The sequence below is a fragment of the Giraffa tippelskirchi genome, chromosome 2 (genome assembly GCF_054371585.1).
Source record: "Giraffa tippelskirchi isolate mGirTip1 chromosome 2, T2T-mGirTip1v1.2.pri, whole genome shotgun sequence".
Classification (NCBI taxonomy): domain Eukaryota; kingdom Metazoa; phylum Chordata; class Mammalia; order Artiodactyla; family Giraffidae; genus Giraffa; species Giraffa tippelskirchi.
Window position 1 is genome coordinate 67439615 of NC_137276.1, and position 20129 is coordinate 67459743.

The following is a 20129-nucleotide window of genomic DNA, read 5'->3' on the forward strand; positions in this document are numbered from 1 at the left end:
TCCCTCTCTCCCCCACATAACTTTTCTTGCTCTTTGTTCTACTACCTATCTCAGTGACAAATATAGGTTTAATTCTTCTGCCTCTTTTATCTTCCAGTTCAAAACACCAAGTCCTAACAATTCCATATCCTAAAAACCTCTGAAATCTATCCATGTTTCTCAAAAAGTCCACTGCCACTATTTAGCATAGTAGTTAAGAATGTTGGTTCAGAAGCTAGACTTGGTTTAAATCATCACTCCACTATACATTATCCAGCTGAGTGATTCTAAATAAGCAATAACCTCTCAAGTACCTCAGTTCTTATCACTCAAAATATGTTACCTATCATTTATTAGTGCAGCCCACCATCACCTCTACCTGGGATTACTCTAACATCTTAAGAGGGCTCATACTGCCCAGTCTGGCCCTTCTGCAATTCAGTCTCCTCAGTGTAGTCAGTAACCTTTCTAAAACACAAACCTCATCATGTCACTTCTTACTGTAAACTCTTTAATGATTCTCCCTTGTCTTCAAGAAAATATTTCAACTCCTGGGACCTCTCTGGTGGTCCAGTGGTTAAGACTCCATGCTTCTACTGCAGGGGTTGCAGGTTCAATCCCTGGTCTGAGAACTAAGATCCTGTATGCCACGTGGCCAAAAAAGGAAAAAGAAAAGAGTTCTGTGATACAGTATTTCAATTCCTTAAAAATGCACATAGGACTTTTAAAATCTGGTTCCTAAATCCTTATCTTTCTATTACTGTCCTCTGTCTATTACATGTAAGCCATACTGAACCATGTGGAGGCCTTCAGATTTACCGTGCTATTCTCTCCCTCTGGGTTGCCGCACATACAAGCATCCCTAGGAAATATTGCGGGTTCAGTTCCAGACCACCACATTAAAGCAAATACAGCAATAAAGTGAGTCACACAAATTTTTTGGTTCCATCAGTTCAGTTCAGTCGCTCAGTCGTGTCCGACTCTCTGCGACCCCATGAATTGCAGCACGCCAGGCCTCTCTGTCCATCACCAACTCCCGGAGTCTACCCAAACCCATGTCCATTGAGTCGGTGATGCCATCCAACCATCTCATCCTTTGTCGTCCCCTTCTCCTCCTGCCCTCAATCCTACCCAGCATTAGGGTCTTTTCCAATGAGTCAACTCTTCGCATGAGGTGCCCAAAGTATTGGAGTTTCAGCTTCAACATCAGTCCTTCCAATGAACACCCAGGAATGATCTCCTTTAGGATGGATTGATTGGATCTCCTTGCAGTCCAAGGGACTCTCAAAAGTCTTCTCCAACACCACAGTTCAAAAGCATCAATTCTGCGGTGCTCAGCTTTCTTCACCATCCAACTCTCACATCTATACACGACCACTGGAAAAACCATAGCCTTGACTAGACGGACTTTTGTTGGCAAAGTAATGTCTCTGCTTTTAAATATGCTATCTAGGTTGGCCATAACCTTCCTTCCAAGGAGTAAGCGTCTTTTAATTTCATGGCTGCAATCACCATCAGCAGTGATTTTGGAGCCCCAGAAAATAAAGTCTGACACTGTTTCCACTGTTTCCCCATCTATTTCCCATGAAGTGATGGGACCAGATGCCATGATCTTAGTTTTCTGAACGTTGAGCTTTAAGCCAACTTTTTCACTCTCCTCTTTCACTTTCATCAAGAGGCTCTTTAGTTCTTCTTCACTTTCTGCCATAACGGTGGTGTCATCCGCATATCTGAGGTTATTGATATTTCTCCCGGCAGTCTCGATTCCAGCTTGTGTTTCTTCCAGCCCAGCGTTTCTCATGATGTACTCTGTATATAAGTTAAATAAGCAGGGTGACAATATACAGCCTTGACGTACTCCTTTTCCTATTTGGAGCCAGTCTGTTGTTCCATGTCCAGTTCTAACTGTTGCTTCCTGACCTGCATACAGGTTTCTCAAGAGACAGGTCAGATGGTCTGGTATTCCCATCTCTTTCAGAATTTTCCACAGTTTATTGTGATCCACACAGTCAAAGGCTTTGGTATAGTCAATAAAGCAGAAATAGATGTTTTTCTGGAACTCTCTTGCTTTTTCAGTGATCCAGCGGATGTTGGCAATTTGATGTCTGGTTCCTCTGCCTTTTCTAAAACCAGCTTTAACATCTGGGAGTTCACGGTTCACGTATTGCTGAAGCCTGGCTTGGAGAATTTTGAGCATTACTTTACTAGCATGTGAGATGAGTGCAATTGTGTGGTAGTTTGAGCATTCTTTGGCATTGCCTTTCTTTGGGATTGGAATGAAGACTGACCTCTTCCAGTCCTTTGGCTACTGCTGAGTTTTCCAAATTTGCTGGCGTATCGAGTGCAGCACTTTCACAGCATCTCCTTTGAGGATTTGAAATAGCTCAACTGGAATTCCATCACCTTCACTAGCTTTGTTTGTAGTGATGCTTTCTAAGGCCCACTTGACTTCACATTCCAGGATGTCTGGTTTCATAGTACATATAAAAGTTATGTTTACACTATGCAACAGTCTAAAGTGTATAACAGCTTTATGTCTAAAATAGTGTACATACCTTAATTCAAAAACAGTGTCAGAAAAAAATGGGACTAACAGCCTTGTTCAACACAGGACTGCCATAAACCTTCCATTTCTAAAATATACAGTATCTGTGAAGTGCAACAAAACAAGGTAGGCCTGTACTGTTCTGACTACAAACCCTCTCCCTTCTAAACTGGCTAGATCAACTTGTAGTTCTGCTTTACTTCTATCACTTCATCTAAAACAGCCTGACTCCTAAGACTAATTAGGCACACCCCAATTATATCCTTCCAGAGAAGGCAATGGCACCCCACTCCAGTGCTCTTGCCTAGAAAATCCCATAGACAGAGGAGCCTGGTAGGAGCCTGGTAGGCTACAGTCCATGGGGTCGCTACGAGTCGGACACGACTGAGCGACTTCACTTTCACTTTTCCCTTTCATGCACTGGAGAAGGAAATGGCAACCCACTCCAGTATTCTTGCCTGGAGAATCCCATAGACAGAGGAGCCTGGTAGGCTACAGTCCACGGGGTCGCTACGATTCGGACACGACTGAGCGACTTCACTTTCACTTTTCCCTTTCATGCACTGGAGAAGGAAATGGCAACCCACTCCAGTATTCTTGCCTGGAGAATCCCAGGGACGGCAGAGCCTGGTGGGCTGCCGTCTATGGGGCTGCACAGAGCCGGACACGACTGACACGACTTAGAAGCAGCAGCAGCAGCAATTAGATCCTTCACATTCTATAGCTACTTTCATCCTAAACATCAGGTGTTAATCTCAACCAGAATTGCTGCTTTAAACTATAAATTCCTTGATGATGGTAACCACGCCTTATTCACCACTATACTCTTAGGGACTAGGACAGTGATGGACACAGAGTAGACACTCAACAAGTAACTTTAACTGTGGAATAAATCATTGAGGATGCACTGCTTGCACACCTTTTAATTAACTTTATCTAAAATTTAAAATGTTACATCTAACCAATCATGTCACCAGTCTTTACAGCCCTTTAATGCAGAAGGCATTTCTTATTTTCTACCATATTATTATATGGAAGGAATGATCTGAATACAGACACACCATATTTTGTATTATGCAAGTAACGTTAAGACTGACTTAACTGCCACATTTTAGAAGAAATTTTAAAAATTACATTGAGAAAATTCTTAACACACAGTGAAAAGAGACAATAAAAGGAGGTTTTTTTATTCAAAGGTATAACTGGATAAGTAGATTTGTTTACAACCATTCTTGTGAAATACATTTTAAAAAAATACAACCAACTTCTTTCCAAATAGCAGACACAGACCTCAGCTATGATGACCTAATTTTTGGTTGATAATGTACATGATTATGCAGAAACAGGCAAGCTCACACTGGTAGATTAACTATCTCAGTCAAAACTCCGTTTGTGGCCCCCACTTCTTGATCGATTCCTATTCCCATTTCGTCTTCTACCATCTTGTCGACTTCCTGACCGACTCCCCAGGCGATTCTGTCTACCTGACCGGCCACCAGATCGACCACCTGACCGGCCCGAGCGGCCCGACCGGCCACTTGACCAACCACCCCTCTGTCTGGAATTAGAAGATGTGTTTCCATCATAATATTCTTCAATTTCAGGTAACTTGGCTGGCACTGAGAGTATCCAGTCTGAATCATGCCACTCTGCCTGTTGGGGTAATTTACAGGATTAATACAAATGCAAAATAGAAACCATAAGCAAGCACATGAGTACAAGAGACTCTTCGCATATCTATTAGCTAAATGTCATTGATCCATTAAGTCCAGAGTATCTGGAATAAAACTAAAAACCAGAAAGCAAAAACATATTCAAAGCTAAAACATAGGAACTTAAGATCCTAAATTTTACAAACAAAATAGAAACAGACTCAGACACAGAGAACAAACAGGTGGTTGCCAGAGAAGAGAGAGATGGGGGAATGAGTGAATCAGATAAAGGAGATCAAGAGACAGAAACTTCCAGTTACAAAACAAATTAATCACAAGGATGAAATGTACAGCTTGGGGAATATAGTTAATTGTACTGTAATATTTTTGAATGATGGAAGTAGCAAGACTTATGGAAAAGGCAGTGGCAACCCACTCCAGTACTCTTGCCTGGAAAATCCCATGGACAGAGGAGCCTGGTAGGCTACAGTCCATGGGGTCGCAAAGAGTCAGACACGACTGAGAGACTTCACTTTCTCTTTTCACTTCCACGCACTGGAGAAGGAAATGGCAACCCACTCCAGTATTCTTGCCTGGAGAATCCCAGGGACAGCGGAGCCTGGTGGGCTGCCGTCTATGGGGTTGCACAGAGTCACACAACTGACGCAACTTAGCAGCAGCAGCAAGACTTATTGTAGTGATCATTTTGTAATATAAATATCAAATCACTATATCGTATACCTGGAACTAACACAGTTGTAGGTCAATTATACTTTTTAAAATTTTTTTAAAAATGTAGACACTGGGAGGAAATGCCTCAAAATGCTAATAGTGGTCATCTCTGGGGGATGGGAATTTATGTATGATTGTTACTTTTTTTTGTTAATCGCTCAGTCGTGTCCGAATCTTTGCAACCCCATGGAGTGTAGCCCACCAGGCTCCTCTGTCCATGGGATTTTCCAGACAAGAATACTGGAGCGGGCAGCTATTCCCTTCTCCAGGTGACTATTACCTTATACTTTTACGTGTTTCTAGTTGTCTGAAATGAACATGTACTGCTTGTAAAATTACCAAAAAAACAATAAATGTCATTAAAAATGAAAAAAATCCTGTTAAAACTTAAATCTCAAATTTAATGTAACAGTATAAAGCTTGGATCCTCCTTGCCCCAAAAAGTTTCTAAAAGCTAAGTATTAGTCCAAGGAGAAGTTTTCAGGCCAATTTTGGGACTCTAAATTCCTACTTGGTTTATACATTCCAAAAGAGCCCACCAGTTTCTCAGCACAAAACAAATAGGCCACTAGTAAGTGGTCATTGCTTTCAGAAGATATACTGACAGAAACAAGGTCTGAGAGCTGATAATGCAGATTAAAAATCTGTCAACAAGGACTAAAAATGTCACTATTGGAAACACTTTGGTGTCAAGGTAAACAAAATATAAAAATCAGCAGCCCTTAGGAGCATCATTATGCCATATCTTGCTCAACTGTTTTTCACTGTGATCATGAGTTGCCAAGGCAAGTTAATATTAAAATACATACAGACTGAAAGTGAAGGTCTGGAAAAAGGTATTTCACGCAAATGGAGACCGAAAGAAAGCAGGAGTAGCAATACCCATATTAGATAAAATAGACTTTAAAATAAAGGCTGTGAAAAGAGACAAAGAAGGACACTACATAATGATCAAAGGATCAATCCAAAAAGAAGATACAACAATTATATTTGCACCCAACATAGGAGCACCACAATATGTAAGGCAAATGCTAAGAAGTATGAAAGGGGAAATTAGCAATAACACAATAATACTGGGAAACTTTAATACCCCACTCACACCTATGGATAGATCAACTAAATAGAAAATTAACAAGGAAACACAAACTTTAAATGATACAATAGACCGGTTAGACCTAATTGATATCTATAGGACATTTCACCCCAAAACAATGAATTTCACCTTTTTGTCAAGTGCACACGGAACCTTCTCCAGGATAGATCACATTCTGGGCCATAAATCTAGCCTTGGTAAATTTTAAAAAATTGAAATCATTCCAAGCACCTTTTCTGACCACAATGCAGTAAGATTAGATGTCAATTACAGGAAAAAAACTATTAAAAATTCCAACATATGGAGGCTAAACAACACGCTTCTGAATAACCAACAAATCACAGAAGAAATCAAAAAATGCATAGAAATGAATGAAAATGAAAACACAACAACCCAAAACCTATGGGACACTGTAAAAGCAGTGCTAAGGGGAAGGTTCATAGCAATACAGGCTTACATCAAGAAACAAGAAAAAAGTCAAATAAATAACCTAACTCTACACCTAAAGCAACTAGAAAAGGAAGAAATGAAGAACCCCAGGTGTTGGGGGGATGTTCAGGTTTAAGGGATCCAAAATGTTATTCTGTGTGCTGGTTCTCAAGGATTCTCTATTCCTTATCAGTCCAAGGACGAGCAGAACTGCAAGCAGCTCTCAGGAATAAGATCATGAGAGAGGACACCTGCATGGATGCCTTTTAGTGACTCCCTTCAATGACCCTAGTTAAATGAAATCTATTCAGTTATGCCCCACTTACTCAGGATATGGGATGTTTTCTGACCCTTTTTGTATTTGTTATTTCCTTGGCTTTGTTTTTGCTCAATTTTTTTTTTTTACTGCCTAAAGCTGCCTTGTATGAAGATATGAAAACCTGCATTTCTGCAAATAAAGGACCCTTGTTCCATCAGAGCTTGGGTCCCCATGTCTTTCTTTCTCTCTCTCCCTCAGGCTAGTTCTCCGGAGCGTGGAAGCTCACCGAACTCACTTTCTTGCCTGGGCTTTCAAGACCTCCTCGAGAGGACACCCTGAGCCTTCATGAGTGGTACAAGCCCTGTGTCAAAGGCTTTATTGGTTTTTTGCGTAAACCAGGGAATATCAGCCTCTTTCTCTCTTTTACTTTCTTATCATCAACTCTGGACCGCCAGGTTCCAGTCCATCAAAGGAACACAACACCCAGGGTTAGTAGAAGGAAAGAAATCTTAAAAATTATGGCAGAAATAAATGCAAAAGGAACAAAAGAGACCATAGCTAAAATCAACAAAGCTAAAAGCTGGTTCTTTGAGAAGATAAATAAAATTGACAAACCATTAGCCAGACTCATCAAGAAACAAAGGGAGAAGAATCAAATCAACAAAATTAGAAATGAAAATGGAGAAATCACAACAGACAACACAGAAATACAAAGGCTCGTAAGAGACTACTATCAGCAACTATATGCCAATAAAATAGACAACTTGGAAGAAATGGACAAATTCTTAGAAAAGTACAACTTTCCAAAACTGAACCAGGAAGAAATAGAAAATCTTAACAGACCCATCACAAGCACGGAAATCGAAACTGTAATCAGAAATCTTCCAGCAAACAAAAGCCCAGGACCAGACGGCTTCACAGCTCAATTCTACCAAAAATTTAGAGAAAAACTAACACCTATCCTACTCAAACTCTTCCAGAAAACTGCAGAGGAAGGTAAACTTCCAAACTCAATCTATGAGGCCACCATCACCCTAATACCAAAACCAGATAAAGATGCCACAAAAAAGGGAAAACTACAGGCCAATATCACTGATGAACATAGATGCAAAAATCCTTAACAAAATTCTAGCAAACAGAATCCAACAACATATTAAAAAGATCATACATCATGACCAAGTGGGCTTCATCCCAGGGATGCAAGGATTCTTTAATATCTGCAAATCAATAAATGTAATACACCACATTAACAAATTGAAAGATAAAAACCATATGATTATCTCAATAGATGCAGAGAAAGCCTTTGACAAAATTCAACATCCATTTATGATAAAAACCCTCCAGAAAGCAGGAATAGAAGAAACATATCTCAACATAATAAAAGCTATATATTACAAACCCACAGCAAACATTATCCTCAATGGTGAAAAACTGAAAGCATTTCCCCTAAAGTCAGGGACAAGACAAGGGTGCCCATTCTCACCACTACTATTCAACATAGTTTTGGAAGTTTTGGCCACAGCAATCAGAGCAGAAAAAGAAATAAGAGGAATCCAGATTCGAAAAGAAGAAGTAAAACTTTCACTGTTTGAAGATGACATGATCCTCTGCATAGAAAACCCTGAAGACTCCACCAGAAAATTACTAGCGCTAATCAATGAATGTAGTAAAGTTGCAGGATATAAAATTAACACATGGAAATCCCTTGCATTCCTATACACTAATGAGAAAACAGAAAGAGAAATTAAGGAAACAATTTCATTCACCACTGCAATGAAAAGAATAAAATACTTAGGAATATATCTAAAGAAACAAAAGACCTATATAAAGAAAACTATAAAACACTGATAAAAGAAATCAAAGAGGACACAAATAGATGGAGAAATATACCATGTTCATGGATTGGAAAAATCAATATAGTGAAAATGAGTATACTACCCAAAGCAATCTATAGATTCAATGCAATCCCTATCAAGCTACCAATGGTATTTTTCATAGAACTAGAACAAATAATTTCACAATTTGTATGGATATAAAAAAAGCCTCGAATAGCCAAAGCAATCTTGAGAAAGAAGGATGGAGCTGGAGGAATCAACCTGCCTGACTTCAGGCTCTACTACAAAGCTATAGTCATCAAGACAGTATGGTACTGGCACAAAGACAGAAATATAGATGAATGGAACAAAATAGAAAGCCCAGAGAAAAATCCACGCACCTATGGACACCTTATCTTTGACAAAGGAGGCAAGAATATACAATGGAGAAAAGACAATCTCTTTAACAAGTGGCACTGGGAAAAGTGGTCAACCACCTGTAAAAAAATGAAACTAGAACAGTTTCTAACACCATACACAAAAATAAACTCAAAATGGATTAAAGATATAAACGTAGAGACCAGAAAGTATAAAACTCCTAGAGGAAACCATAGGCAAAACACTCTCCGACATAAATCACAGCAGGATCCTCTATGACCCATCTCCCAGAGTAATGGAAATAAAAGCAAAAATAAACAAATGGGACCTAATTAAACTTAAAAGCTTTTGCACAACAAAGGAAACTATAAGCAAGGTGAAAAGAAAGCCTTCAGAATGGGAGAAAATAATAGCAAATGAAGCAACAGAAAAACAACTAATCTCAAAAATATACAAGCAGCTCCTGCAGCTCAATTCCAGAAAAATAAATGACCCAATCAAAAAATGGGCCAAAGAACTAAACAGACATTTCTCCAAAGAAGACATACAGATGGCTAACAAACACATGAAAAGATGCTCAACATCACTCATTATCAGAGAAATGCGAATCAAAACCATAATAAGGTACCATCTCACGCCAGTCAGAATGGCTGCTATCCAAAAGTCTACAAACAGTAAATGCTGGAGAGGGTGTAGAGAAAAGGGAACCCTCTTACACTGTTGGTGGGAATGCAAACTAGTACAGCCACTATGGAAAACAGTGTGGAGATTCCTTAAAAAACTGGAACTAGAACTGCCATATGACCCAGCAATCCCGCTGCTGGGCATACACACTGAGGAAACCAGAATTGAAAGAGACACGTGTACCCCAATGTTCATCACAGCACTGTTTATAATAGCACCAGGACATGGAAGCAACCTAGATGTCCATCAGCAGACAAATGGATAAGAAAGTCATGGTACATATACACAATGGAATATTACTCAGCCATTAAAAATACATTTGAATCAGTTCTAATGAGGTGGATGAAACTGGAGCCTGTTATACAGAGTGAAGTAAGTCAGAAAGAAAAACACCAATACAGTATACTAACGCACATATATGGAATTTATAAAGATGGTAACGATGACCCTATATGCAAGACAGCAAGAGACACAGATGTATAGAACAGTCTACTGGACTCCGTGGGAGAAGGCAAGGGTGGGATGATTTGAGAGAATACCAATGAAACATGTATATTATCATATGTGAAAGAGATCACCAGTCCAGGTTCAATGCATGGTACAGGGTGCTCAGGGCTGGTGCACTGGGATGACCCAGAGGGATGGGATGGGCAGAGAGGTGGGATGGGGGTTCAGAATGGGGAACGCATGTACACCCATGGCTAATTCATGTCAATGTATGGCAAAAACGACTATAATATTGTAAAGTAATTAGCCTCCAATTAAAATAAATAAATAAAATAAATTAAAATAAAATAAAATACCTGACATGTCAGAATGAGCAGAGACAAACAGCCACACACACAGCTGGTGGCAATATATGACCAAAGCCTTAAAAATACACACAGTTTTTGGCCAAGCAGACATCTTAAAAAGTTTCTCTTAAAGAAATAAACTTGGCAATGCATAAAGAATTAGCTATGCCAACATTTAAGGCCAACATGTTTATAACGCATGTGAGTTGCTCAGTCATGTCCGACTCTTTGTGACCCCATGGACTACAGCCTGCCAGGCTCCTCTGTTCATGGAATTCTCCAAGCAAGAATACTGGAGTGGGTTGCCATTTCCTTCTCCAGGGGATCTTCCCAACCCAGGGATGAAACACTGCAGGCAGATTCTTTACCATCTGAGCCACCAGTGCAAATCTGTTTATAACTGAGTATTAGTATTGGAAATAATTTAAATGTCAGAAAATAGGACATTGGTTAAGTTGGTCACCCATGTGGCCAAATGCCAGGGAGCCAATAAAAGTAAGTAACTGTATAGTTGATAAAGAAATTTGTTTACAATATATTCTGAATTTTAAAAAGGACTTTGAAAACCAAATAATCCCATTCTTCTGTCAAAATATGTATATAAATATGCACAGGGACACAAATAGAGAAATTTCACAGTCTAGGAATTTAGTGGACAATCTCTTTCTTCTTCAGGTAAAACACAAGGAAAATTTTTTTTAAGAAAGAGAAAAAGGATTGGAGAACCTACAGAGTAAAAGAGACAAAATCAAATTATACAGAATGAACTTTGCAAACCTTCTTATATTTAAAAATATTCAGGAGACGGGGGAAAATGTAAACACAAAATTGGATAATACTGATGAATTACTATTTTGGGGGGTTTAATAATGGTATTATGTTTTTTGAAAGTGTTTTTAATATTTTAGCTATATAAAAGTATTTATGGTTGAAATGAAAGACTTCCTAGAATTTGTTTCAAAAGAATACAGGAGAGGCTTCCCTGGTAGCCCAGTGGTAAAGAATGCACCTGCCAATGCAGGAAAACATGGGCAGTTTGATCCCTGATCCAGGAAGATCCCACATGCCATGGAGCAACTAAGCCTGGGTACCACAAATATTAAGCCTGTGCTCTAGAGCCTGGGAGCTGCAACTATAGAGCCCATGTGCCCCAACTACTGAAGCCTGTGAGCGCTATAGCCCATGCTTCGCAACAGGAGAAGCCACTGCAATGAGAAGCCCATGCACTGGAACTAGAGAGTAGCCCCCACTCTGCAACTAAGGAAAAGAAAAGCCCATACAGCAAGGAAGACCCAGCACAGCCATAAATAAAATTTTAAGAAAAAAGAAAAAGAATACAGTATAAGTGGATGGAAGTAGACATGAAACACAACTGACCATAAGTTGATAACTGCTGAAGCTGGGTGATGAGTACATGAGGATTTGGTATGCGATTCTATTTTTTCACATTTGACAAACCGGATATTTATAATTTATTAGTTTATTAAGGAATTTTTAACTGATTTACACATGATAAAGATATTATATGTTTTTTTAATCCCTATCTTTTAGAGAAACATATTCAACTATTTAACAGATAAAAATTTTTATATACCTGTAACCTTTCTGATTCAGTTGTGGGAACATCAAAGCAAACACCCTAAAAGCAAAATGAAAAAGTTTTTATTTAGATGCACATGAGTTGATTTTTTAAAATACCTTCTTATAATTCTATATAAACTAAAAAAAGAAAAGAGTAAGTGGGTCCCATGACTGCTTATAGGATTAAACCAGCTAATACATAATAATGCATGACACAGAATGGCTGCTAATTATACTTCTTAAATCTAAAAGTAAACCAGTATCTAATAAGAACTGACTACTAATGAGCATCTAGAGTATTCTCTAGAAAAGTTTTTGTAGACACTATAATGTTCCATGTCCCTTGGAAAATAACCCATCTAATAAATTCATTTAAAAATTTAGTGCCAGGAGATAACCTAAGATGTTTCCTCTTTGATCTTGGCTGCCAGTACACTGAAAGTTAATTAATATCCAAGTATAGCAAATGGTTTGGCCTAAGGATCTAGGTATATTTTCCCTCCCCCTCCACATTTTTTCTGAATGTATGTAGTTGTCTTACTTGCCACAGATCTTTTTTGAAGGTAATATTAAACTTTGAGAAAGATAACTTTCCAATAAACAAGTTAATAAATTCTAGATTAGAATGAACTTATATAGTCAGGTGAGATGAATAAATATAACATCTTTTCACAAAACCATTAGAAGAAATCAGTCCCTAAGATTACAAATGGCTTTAACTTCGCTATTTCATAACTGTATGAAAATACTTAATTTAGTTATCCTCATTAACAACCAATAGCAGGCCACTTAAAAACCAATATTGTGCATTCTCTTAAAAAAAAGAACTATTTAGCTGTTGCAATTATGTTACTCAATTGTAAAAAATAAACACACACAACCACATATGCATTCAAAGGCAGAAACTTAGATAACTTGAATATTACAAATTAAGCAGAATGACTTACAGCTTTCTAGAGGAATGGGTTACTTACATAACTCCCCAAATTTCCAACTGGAAACACACTAACACATGGATAAAATAGTATTATTCATCCCATTAGACTTCAAAAAAACAATGAACAAAATCTACTAGTCTTTATAAACATATACAGCAGTTGTCTAGAAAATCCTACCATATTTCCTTTCAGGAGGCACATTCTGGTAATTTGGGACACAGCATTACTACTCAGCTTTCTGTTAAGTTCTTTCCAAGCACAGCTGACATCCTGTATTTCTTCTGGGCTTTCCAGAGTCATGGTCACAAACCCCTTAAGGAATAAAAGTCACACTGTGTTTGAGAGAAAAGCAGCAGCAGTAGGACAGCAACATTCTAACTTGACAGCCTTCCTTGACTTACGGCGTCCCAGGTGCCACTAGTGGTAAAGAACCCGCCTAACAATGCAGGAGATGCAAAAGACAAGGGTTCAATCCCTGGGTCAGGAACATCCTTTGGAGGAGGGCATGGCAACCCACTCCGGTATTTTTGCCTGGAGAATCCCACGGACAGAGAAGCCTGAGTGCTACAGTTCAATGGGTAGCAAAGAGTTGGACATAACTGAAGCGACTCAGCATGCATGCGTGCACTTCTTATATGCCAACATGACCAGTAGAACATGACCACTAAAAAAATAACTTATTTTAAACTATATTAATATAAGACTAATGCTTATAGATCATTGAAAGTACCATTCTTCTATACATTAATGTAAAGACTACATTTAATTCTAAACATAATGCTTCAAGAGGAAATTAAACAAACTACAGCATCAGGGATAAGATAAGGTAGTGAAGAATTAAGGAAATGCTGAAGGACTCAAGGTTAGCTTTGAGGAGAAAAACAAGAGGACATAAACTTCTTTAAACATTTGAAGGACTACACTTGAGCAAAAATGACTTGCTCTGTAAAAGTTCACTGGACAACAAAACGGTCAACATGAAGAAGATATAGGGAGGCACTGATGTAACAAATAGTTAAGTGCCCCCTACTTATATGCCAGAGACTGTACTAGGTGCTAGAGATTTAGCAGTAAATAGTCCTTTGTCTCATGGAGTTACCTTATAGTGTACATGTAGCAAGGGCCTGGGGTGGGGGCAGTGAATAATGATGGGAGTTGTTGCTGTTTAGTCACTAAGTTGTGTCCAACTCTTTTGCTACTCTTTTGTAGCCCACCAGGCTCCTCTGTCCATGCGATTTCCCAGGCACGAATACTGAAGTGAGTTGCCATTTCCTTTTGCAGGAAATCTTCCTGACCCCGGGGATCAAACCCAAGTCTCCTGCTTGGCAGGTGGATTCTTTACCACTGAGACACCAGCGAAGTTCAATGGTGGGAGAGAGACAGTAAACAAGTAAATATATATAATGTCAGACAGTAATAAGAATCATGGAAAAAAAAAAAATAATAAAGCAGGGGAAGAAAATAAAAATAGAGAGTAAAGGTAGGAATAAGCTATTTTAGACAGGGTGATGGGGAAAGACTTCTCTGATACAGTGATACCTGATAGAAAGCTGAATGAAGTGAAGCAGGGAGCCAAGATTAGTAAAAGAACATTCATAATAATAATAAGCACAAAGGCCTTGTGTAGGCTTAAGTTTATGTTTGAGTATCAGCAAGTAGGTTGTGATAGTTGAAACAAGCAAGGGGAGAGTGATAGGAGATGAGGCCAAAGAGGTAGCAAGGGAAGACCCTACAGCACATTCCTCGTAAGACTTTGGATTTTGATTTAACCTATAAAAGAAATATAAAATCACTAACACCCTGTTGCTAAGATATTTAAGCAGAGGTTAGAGGATCCATCTGCCAAAGAGGGATTCTTTTATTAGATAAAGGTTGGGATTAGATGACCTCTTAGATATTTCTTAGGTTTAAAAGTCTACCTTATGTTGATGTATGGCAGATATGAAACAAATACTATAAAGCTATTATCCTTCAATTAAAAATAATTTTTTAAAGTAAAAAAAAGATATTACAATGGTAATGATGAAATATTATGAATAGTTTTATGCCAATAAATCTGATGACTTAAAAAGTGTACCTTAATGTTTCCTTAAGAAATGTGGTTTAAGTTTTCTTGAGAAGTATCTGGTGGGTTATTAGGGATAAAATATTTGCAGTGCTAAAATAACACCCCATGGATTTCTTACTAATTACAGAGTAAAATATACTTTTTATAATGGGAATATATGGCTCTGGTATGGTTTGACATCTGATACTGACCTGGCAGGGGGACAGCCAAGATGGTGTTTTATACACACACACACTCTCCACATATACAGGCAATCCTTACTTTGCATGGGATTATGTTAGCTGCAGAGTCTATTTCTCGATTTGCATGGCTCCATGACAAAACAAAAAAACAAACGAGGAACAGGTTCTGGTATATAAGTCTCAGTTAACACAGTACTGTGCAAAGTAAAGATGTCCTATATTTCTCTCCAGATAGATATCTATGGTTCAATTTTAATCTTTCTCAACCACATACAATTTTCTCACAGATTTCTACCTTATCAGAGGTGATCAAAGATCGTGGTTCAAAACTTGATGCGCCAGAGATGTGGGCTAATGCTGCAGCCAGTGCATCCACTGCCCCTTTCTCTTCTATCAGTCTCTGGGCTGATGGTCGGAAAAAATCAACAGCAGCGTAAGAAACAGAAGCCAAAGACCTACGGTTTAAAAACAGTAAATTTTCTTGGTCAAGACAAAGGGGAAAGAGTAAAGATAAAAGAATGAATGGGAAAAGAGAGCAATGTTTTCGTATTTTAATATAATTAAATGTCTGTTGGTAAAACTGGTGATTAAATTTTCTGATATGTCAACTAGGAGAGCTTAAAGATGTATAGCCTAATACAAAAGAAAAAATCATTCAGCAAGGTCAGAAAGCATACCTGATGGCATCCATGCTTTTAGATTTAACTAAATCCATTGTAGAAGGAACACCTACACGTTTAAAAGTAATTCCCTGAAAATGAAAGAATTACATTAAAGAAAAATGGAAGTCTTTACAATTAATTCCTAAATTAATCTAGAATTTCCATTTCTTGGACTTAAAGATTTCCAAGCCCTAGCAGATCAAGATTTCCTAATAAATCATCAATAACAAATTCTAGAAAGAAAAAAAAAATTTTTTCCAATTGTATCTTAGTTATAAATCATGGAATTAGTTACAAAACAGCTGATTTTTTTTAAAAAGATGCTGTTTACAATAAATTTTTTCTTATTATCTTCATCGTACAAAGTATGTGAAATAATGTATGAAAATACACATCATAAAAACAGGAAAAATACTACAAAAACTCAAGACCACAAAAAATGTGTAATTTCTTATAGAAACTGGCTATTGTAACATTACTTACTATAATCTTGACTATTACACTAAGATAATGTCACAATCATCCATTTACAATATCAGACTAAGAGGTACTGAAATCACAATGCACTTCTGATTTTAGTCAAGGGAGAAATTCAAGGGAAAAGGGAGAAAGTCAGCTCTTCTGTCTTCATAATAAAAGCTGTATTAAAACAAAGTCTTGCAGCTAATATAAATTTAGCTCTCCACATGCTTCACATCCAAATGCAGCTTAAATGAGAAGTCATAAAATCTATTTGTGAGAACAAATTTCTAAGGCACCATTTAGATAATAAGCCTGAAATAATTTAACTCTACTTACTGCTTTTTGTTCCACATATCGTAATTGACCTCTTTCTCTCGGTTGATAAAAACATATGCATATCCCTGTCCGGCCAGCTCGACCTGTGCGTCCAGAGCGATGAATATAGGACTCAACATCCTAAAAATAAAAGAGGTAACTCTTCTTAAAAATCTGGCAAATTAAACAGTCATTCCTGCAACCAAATAGTAATACTAGAAGCAACAAAACTACTACTATCAATAATAACATTTTTATTTCAATCCTGTTGCTCTTTTCAATATCCCAGAGAATGTTTATGCTTGAATTCTGCAGTAATAGGGATGAGATTTAAAATCTTTTTATCCAGCCTCTTCCAAGGTTCTTTATATGGCAACTTTTTATACTTTTCTTGCATGATTCCATACTTCAAATGTAAATAAAGAAGTTAATTATTTGCAAAGGTACCAGATTCTGAACGATTTAACACTACACTAACAAAAACTGGCTAAGAGCAAGAATAGGTAATATATATTTTTTTAATCTAAGCAAAGTCTTGTAAATAAAAGGCAATTTATATAGCTACTCTTATTTTCTCCAAATCAAATCTCATTTCCTTGCAAAGTAAAAACCCAACGAGATATCAACTTAACACCTATTAGAATGGCCATCACCAAAAAGACAAAAGAGAACAGATTAACATTTTTTAATGCTGATGTGGAAGTGGAAAAAAGGTAACTTTATGCACTGTTGGAAAACAGTATGGTGGATCCTCAAAAGTTAAAAATAGAATGACCGCATGATCCAGTATTACATTTCCAAGAGTATATCCAATGGATAGGAAAACACTAATTCAAAAAGATATCCACACCCCTATGTTCATAGCAGCATTATTTACAATAGTCAAGACACAGAACCAACGTAAGTGTCCATCAAGAGATGAATGAATAAAAAGGTTTATATGGAACATTATTCAGCCATAAAAAAAGGAAATCCTACCATTTGTGACAACATGGATGAACCTTAAAGGCAATATGCTAAGTGAAATAAGTCAGAGAAAGACAAATACTGTATGATCTCACTCATATATGGAATCTAAAAAACAACAACAACAAATAAAAAAACTAAACTCACAGAAAGAGAGATCAGACTTGTGGTTACCAGAAGCAGAGGGTGGGGGAATGAAGAAATGAAGGAAGGTGGTCAAAAGATATAAACTTTTAGTTAAAAGATAATTCCTTTCTTCTTTTATACCTACATGAGAAGATGGATGGTAGTTAAACCTATTGTGGGCATCAATTCACAACATATATAAATCAATGCATAGTGCTGTTATGGATTAAACTTATACAGTGATGTATGTGAATTATTTTTCAATAAAATTGGTGGAAAAAAAAACCTCATTTCCTACCTGTGGAGGTGAACTCTGAATCACCAGGTCAACCTCAGGAATGTCCAAACCACGGGCAGCCACATTGGTTGCCACCAAAACTTTAAAACTACCCTCTCTGAAGCCTTTCAGTGTAATTTCTCTTTGTGACTGAGCGATGTCCCCATGTAAACACTGGGCATTCTATTTGAAAAAAAAGGAAAAGTAAGTATATAGCACATACTTGCAGTGACAGCATCCAAATACTATTAAGTCTTTGCTCTTCCTGTTGTTGTTGTTATTTATTTGGCCACACCGTGCAGCAGGTGGGATCTTAGTTCTCCACCAGGGATTGAACCCGCACCCCTGGAATGCAAGTGTGGAGTCTTAACCACTGGACCACCAGGGAAGTCCTTCCGTTGCTGTTTCTAAATCTGGTATTTATAAAAATACATGCTTATTGTTTTTAAAAATCAAACAATGCAGAAAAACGTTTAGCATAAAATGCAAAAGCTTTCCTTAATATCAGTCTCCCAATAAGTAACTGCTAACAGTTCAGTAAATATTCCTCCACACGCTATTTTTTAAATACACACACCTCACAAATCCTAGTATATAATTTTATGAATTTACTTATAAGGATGGGATTATACTGGGACTTCCCTGCTGGTCCAGTGGCTAACACTCTGCACTCTCAATGTATGTGGCCTAGGTTTGACTCCTCAGGGAACTAGATCCCACATGCTACAACTAAGAGTTCACAAGCCACACTAAACATCCCACATGCTGCAACGAAGACCTAGTGCAGCCAAATAAATAACTTTTTTTAGAAAAAGAGATTATACTATATATGTATGGTTTTACAACCTACTTTCTAAATTTGTTATATCTCAGCCATAGATACAAATCTACTTAACTTTTTAAAACTACATGTGATTTGTTCATATGGCTACAGTATCTTCTTCTCTTTCTGGCTGCGACCCATGCAATCTTAGTTTCCCCACCAGGGACTCAGCCCAGCCCCAGCAGTGAAAGCTCTGAGTCCTAACCACTGGACTGCCAGGAAATTCCCAGTATCATTTATTTTAGCAATACCCTACTAATGAACATTTGGGTAGGATCCAACTTTCACCTTTAGAAACAATGCTATAGTGAATAACCTTGTACTGTATCTCCAGATCCCTCAGTATATGTATATTTCAGTAGCTTACATATCTAGCAGTTGAATTCCTAGGTCAAAAATTATAAACATTTAACATTTTAATAGCTACTGTAAAACTGTATTATAAGAAGAAGTTTGTAAACAAATAGCATATACACATATGACTGGAGCCATAGGAGTGATTAGTTATATTTATCTATACACATAATACTACTTACTCCTAACCACTAGACCACCAGGGAATTCCACAGCCATACTTCTATATTTCTATACTTATTGACTGCTTGTAAGAAAAGCACTGTAATAAACACCTTATTTTGTCTTAAAAGTATAAAAAAAAAATTAATACCACTTTTTTATTTTTTCCCCACGACGTCCCCCTAATACCACTTTTTAAAATGGGAACATGGGCAGTGAAATATGAAGTGATTTGCCCCAGGTTACAGAGCCAGGAAATAACACAAATGGAATTTAAATCCTGTTCTGACTCCAAAGTACAACTAATCACTATACACAGAAAGAACATGTTAGTAAGTGTGAACAATTACAGAAGTAGAACTGTGAGGAATGCCAGTATTTAAAGTGCAAGTAAGAATACAAAAAGACTTCAACAAAGTTGGGAAAGATTAGCAAGGAAAGAAGGAAGAAAATCTGTGTGATATCACGGAACCCAAGTAAGGAGAACTGTTTCAAGAAAAGATACTTTTTTAAAGTCAAAAGCAAATATATTTTCCCACAAACATCTATGACAAAATTTAGTGCTAAGGTATTTTCATGGTTTCCAAACATAAGCTGCTGCTGCTGCTGCCAAGTTGCTTCAGTCGTGTCCGATTCTGTGCGACCCCATAGACGGCAGCCCACAAGGCTCCCCCATCCCTGGGATTCTCCAGGCAAGAACACTGGAGTGGGTTGCCATTTCCTTCTCCAATGCATGAAAGTGAAAAGTGAAAGTGAAGTCACTCAGTCATGTCCGACTCTTTGCGACCCCATGGACTGCAGCCCACCAGGCTCCTGTCCATGGGATTTTCCAGGCAAGAGTACTGGAGTGGGGT

The 20129-nt window shown here is 37.7% G+C and overlaps 1 protein-coding gene across 7 annotated transcripts in view; it reads right to left on the reverse strand.

The window, feature by feature from the left end:
- Window positions 1-3682: 3682 nt before the first annotated feature.
- DDX50 (DExD-box helicase 50) overlaps window positions 3683-20129 on the reverse strand; it is a 34837-nt gene continuing 18390 nt past the window's right edge. For 6 of the 7 annotated variants that reach the window (XM_081568704.1, XM_081568719.1, XM_081568728.1 and 3 more), the window contains 7 exons: window positions 17958-18119; window positions 16589-16708; window positions 15806-15879; window positions 15424-15583; window positions 13056-13190; window positions 11954-11998; window positions 3683-4177 (listed from right to left, as the gene is read on the reverse strand). In XM_081568704.1, coding sequence (XP_081424830.1) covers window positions 3899-4177; window positions 11954-11998; window positions 13056-13190; window positions 15424-15583; window positions 15806-15879; window positions 16589-16708; window positions 17958-18119 — 975 coding nt within the window. In that variant the 3' untranslated portion in view covers window positions 3683-3898. The remainder of the gene's footprint in view (window positions 4178-11953; window positions 11999-13055; window positions 13191-15423; window positions 15584-15805; window positions 15880-16588; window positions 16709-17957; window positions 18120-20129) is intronic. The other variant, XM_081568712.1, reaches the window with a different exon arrangement.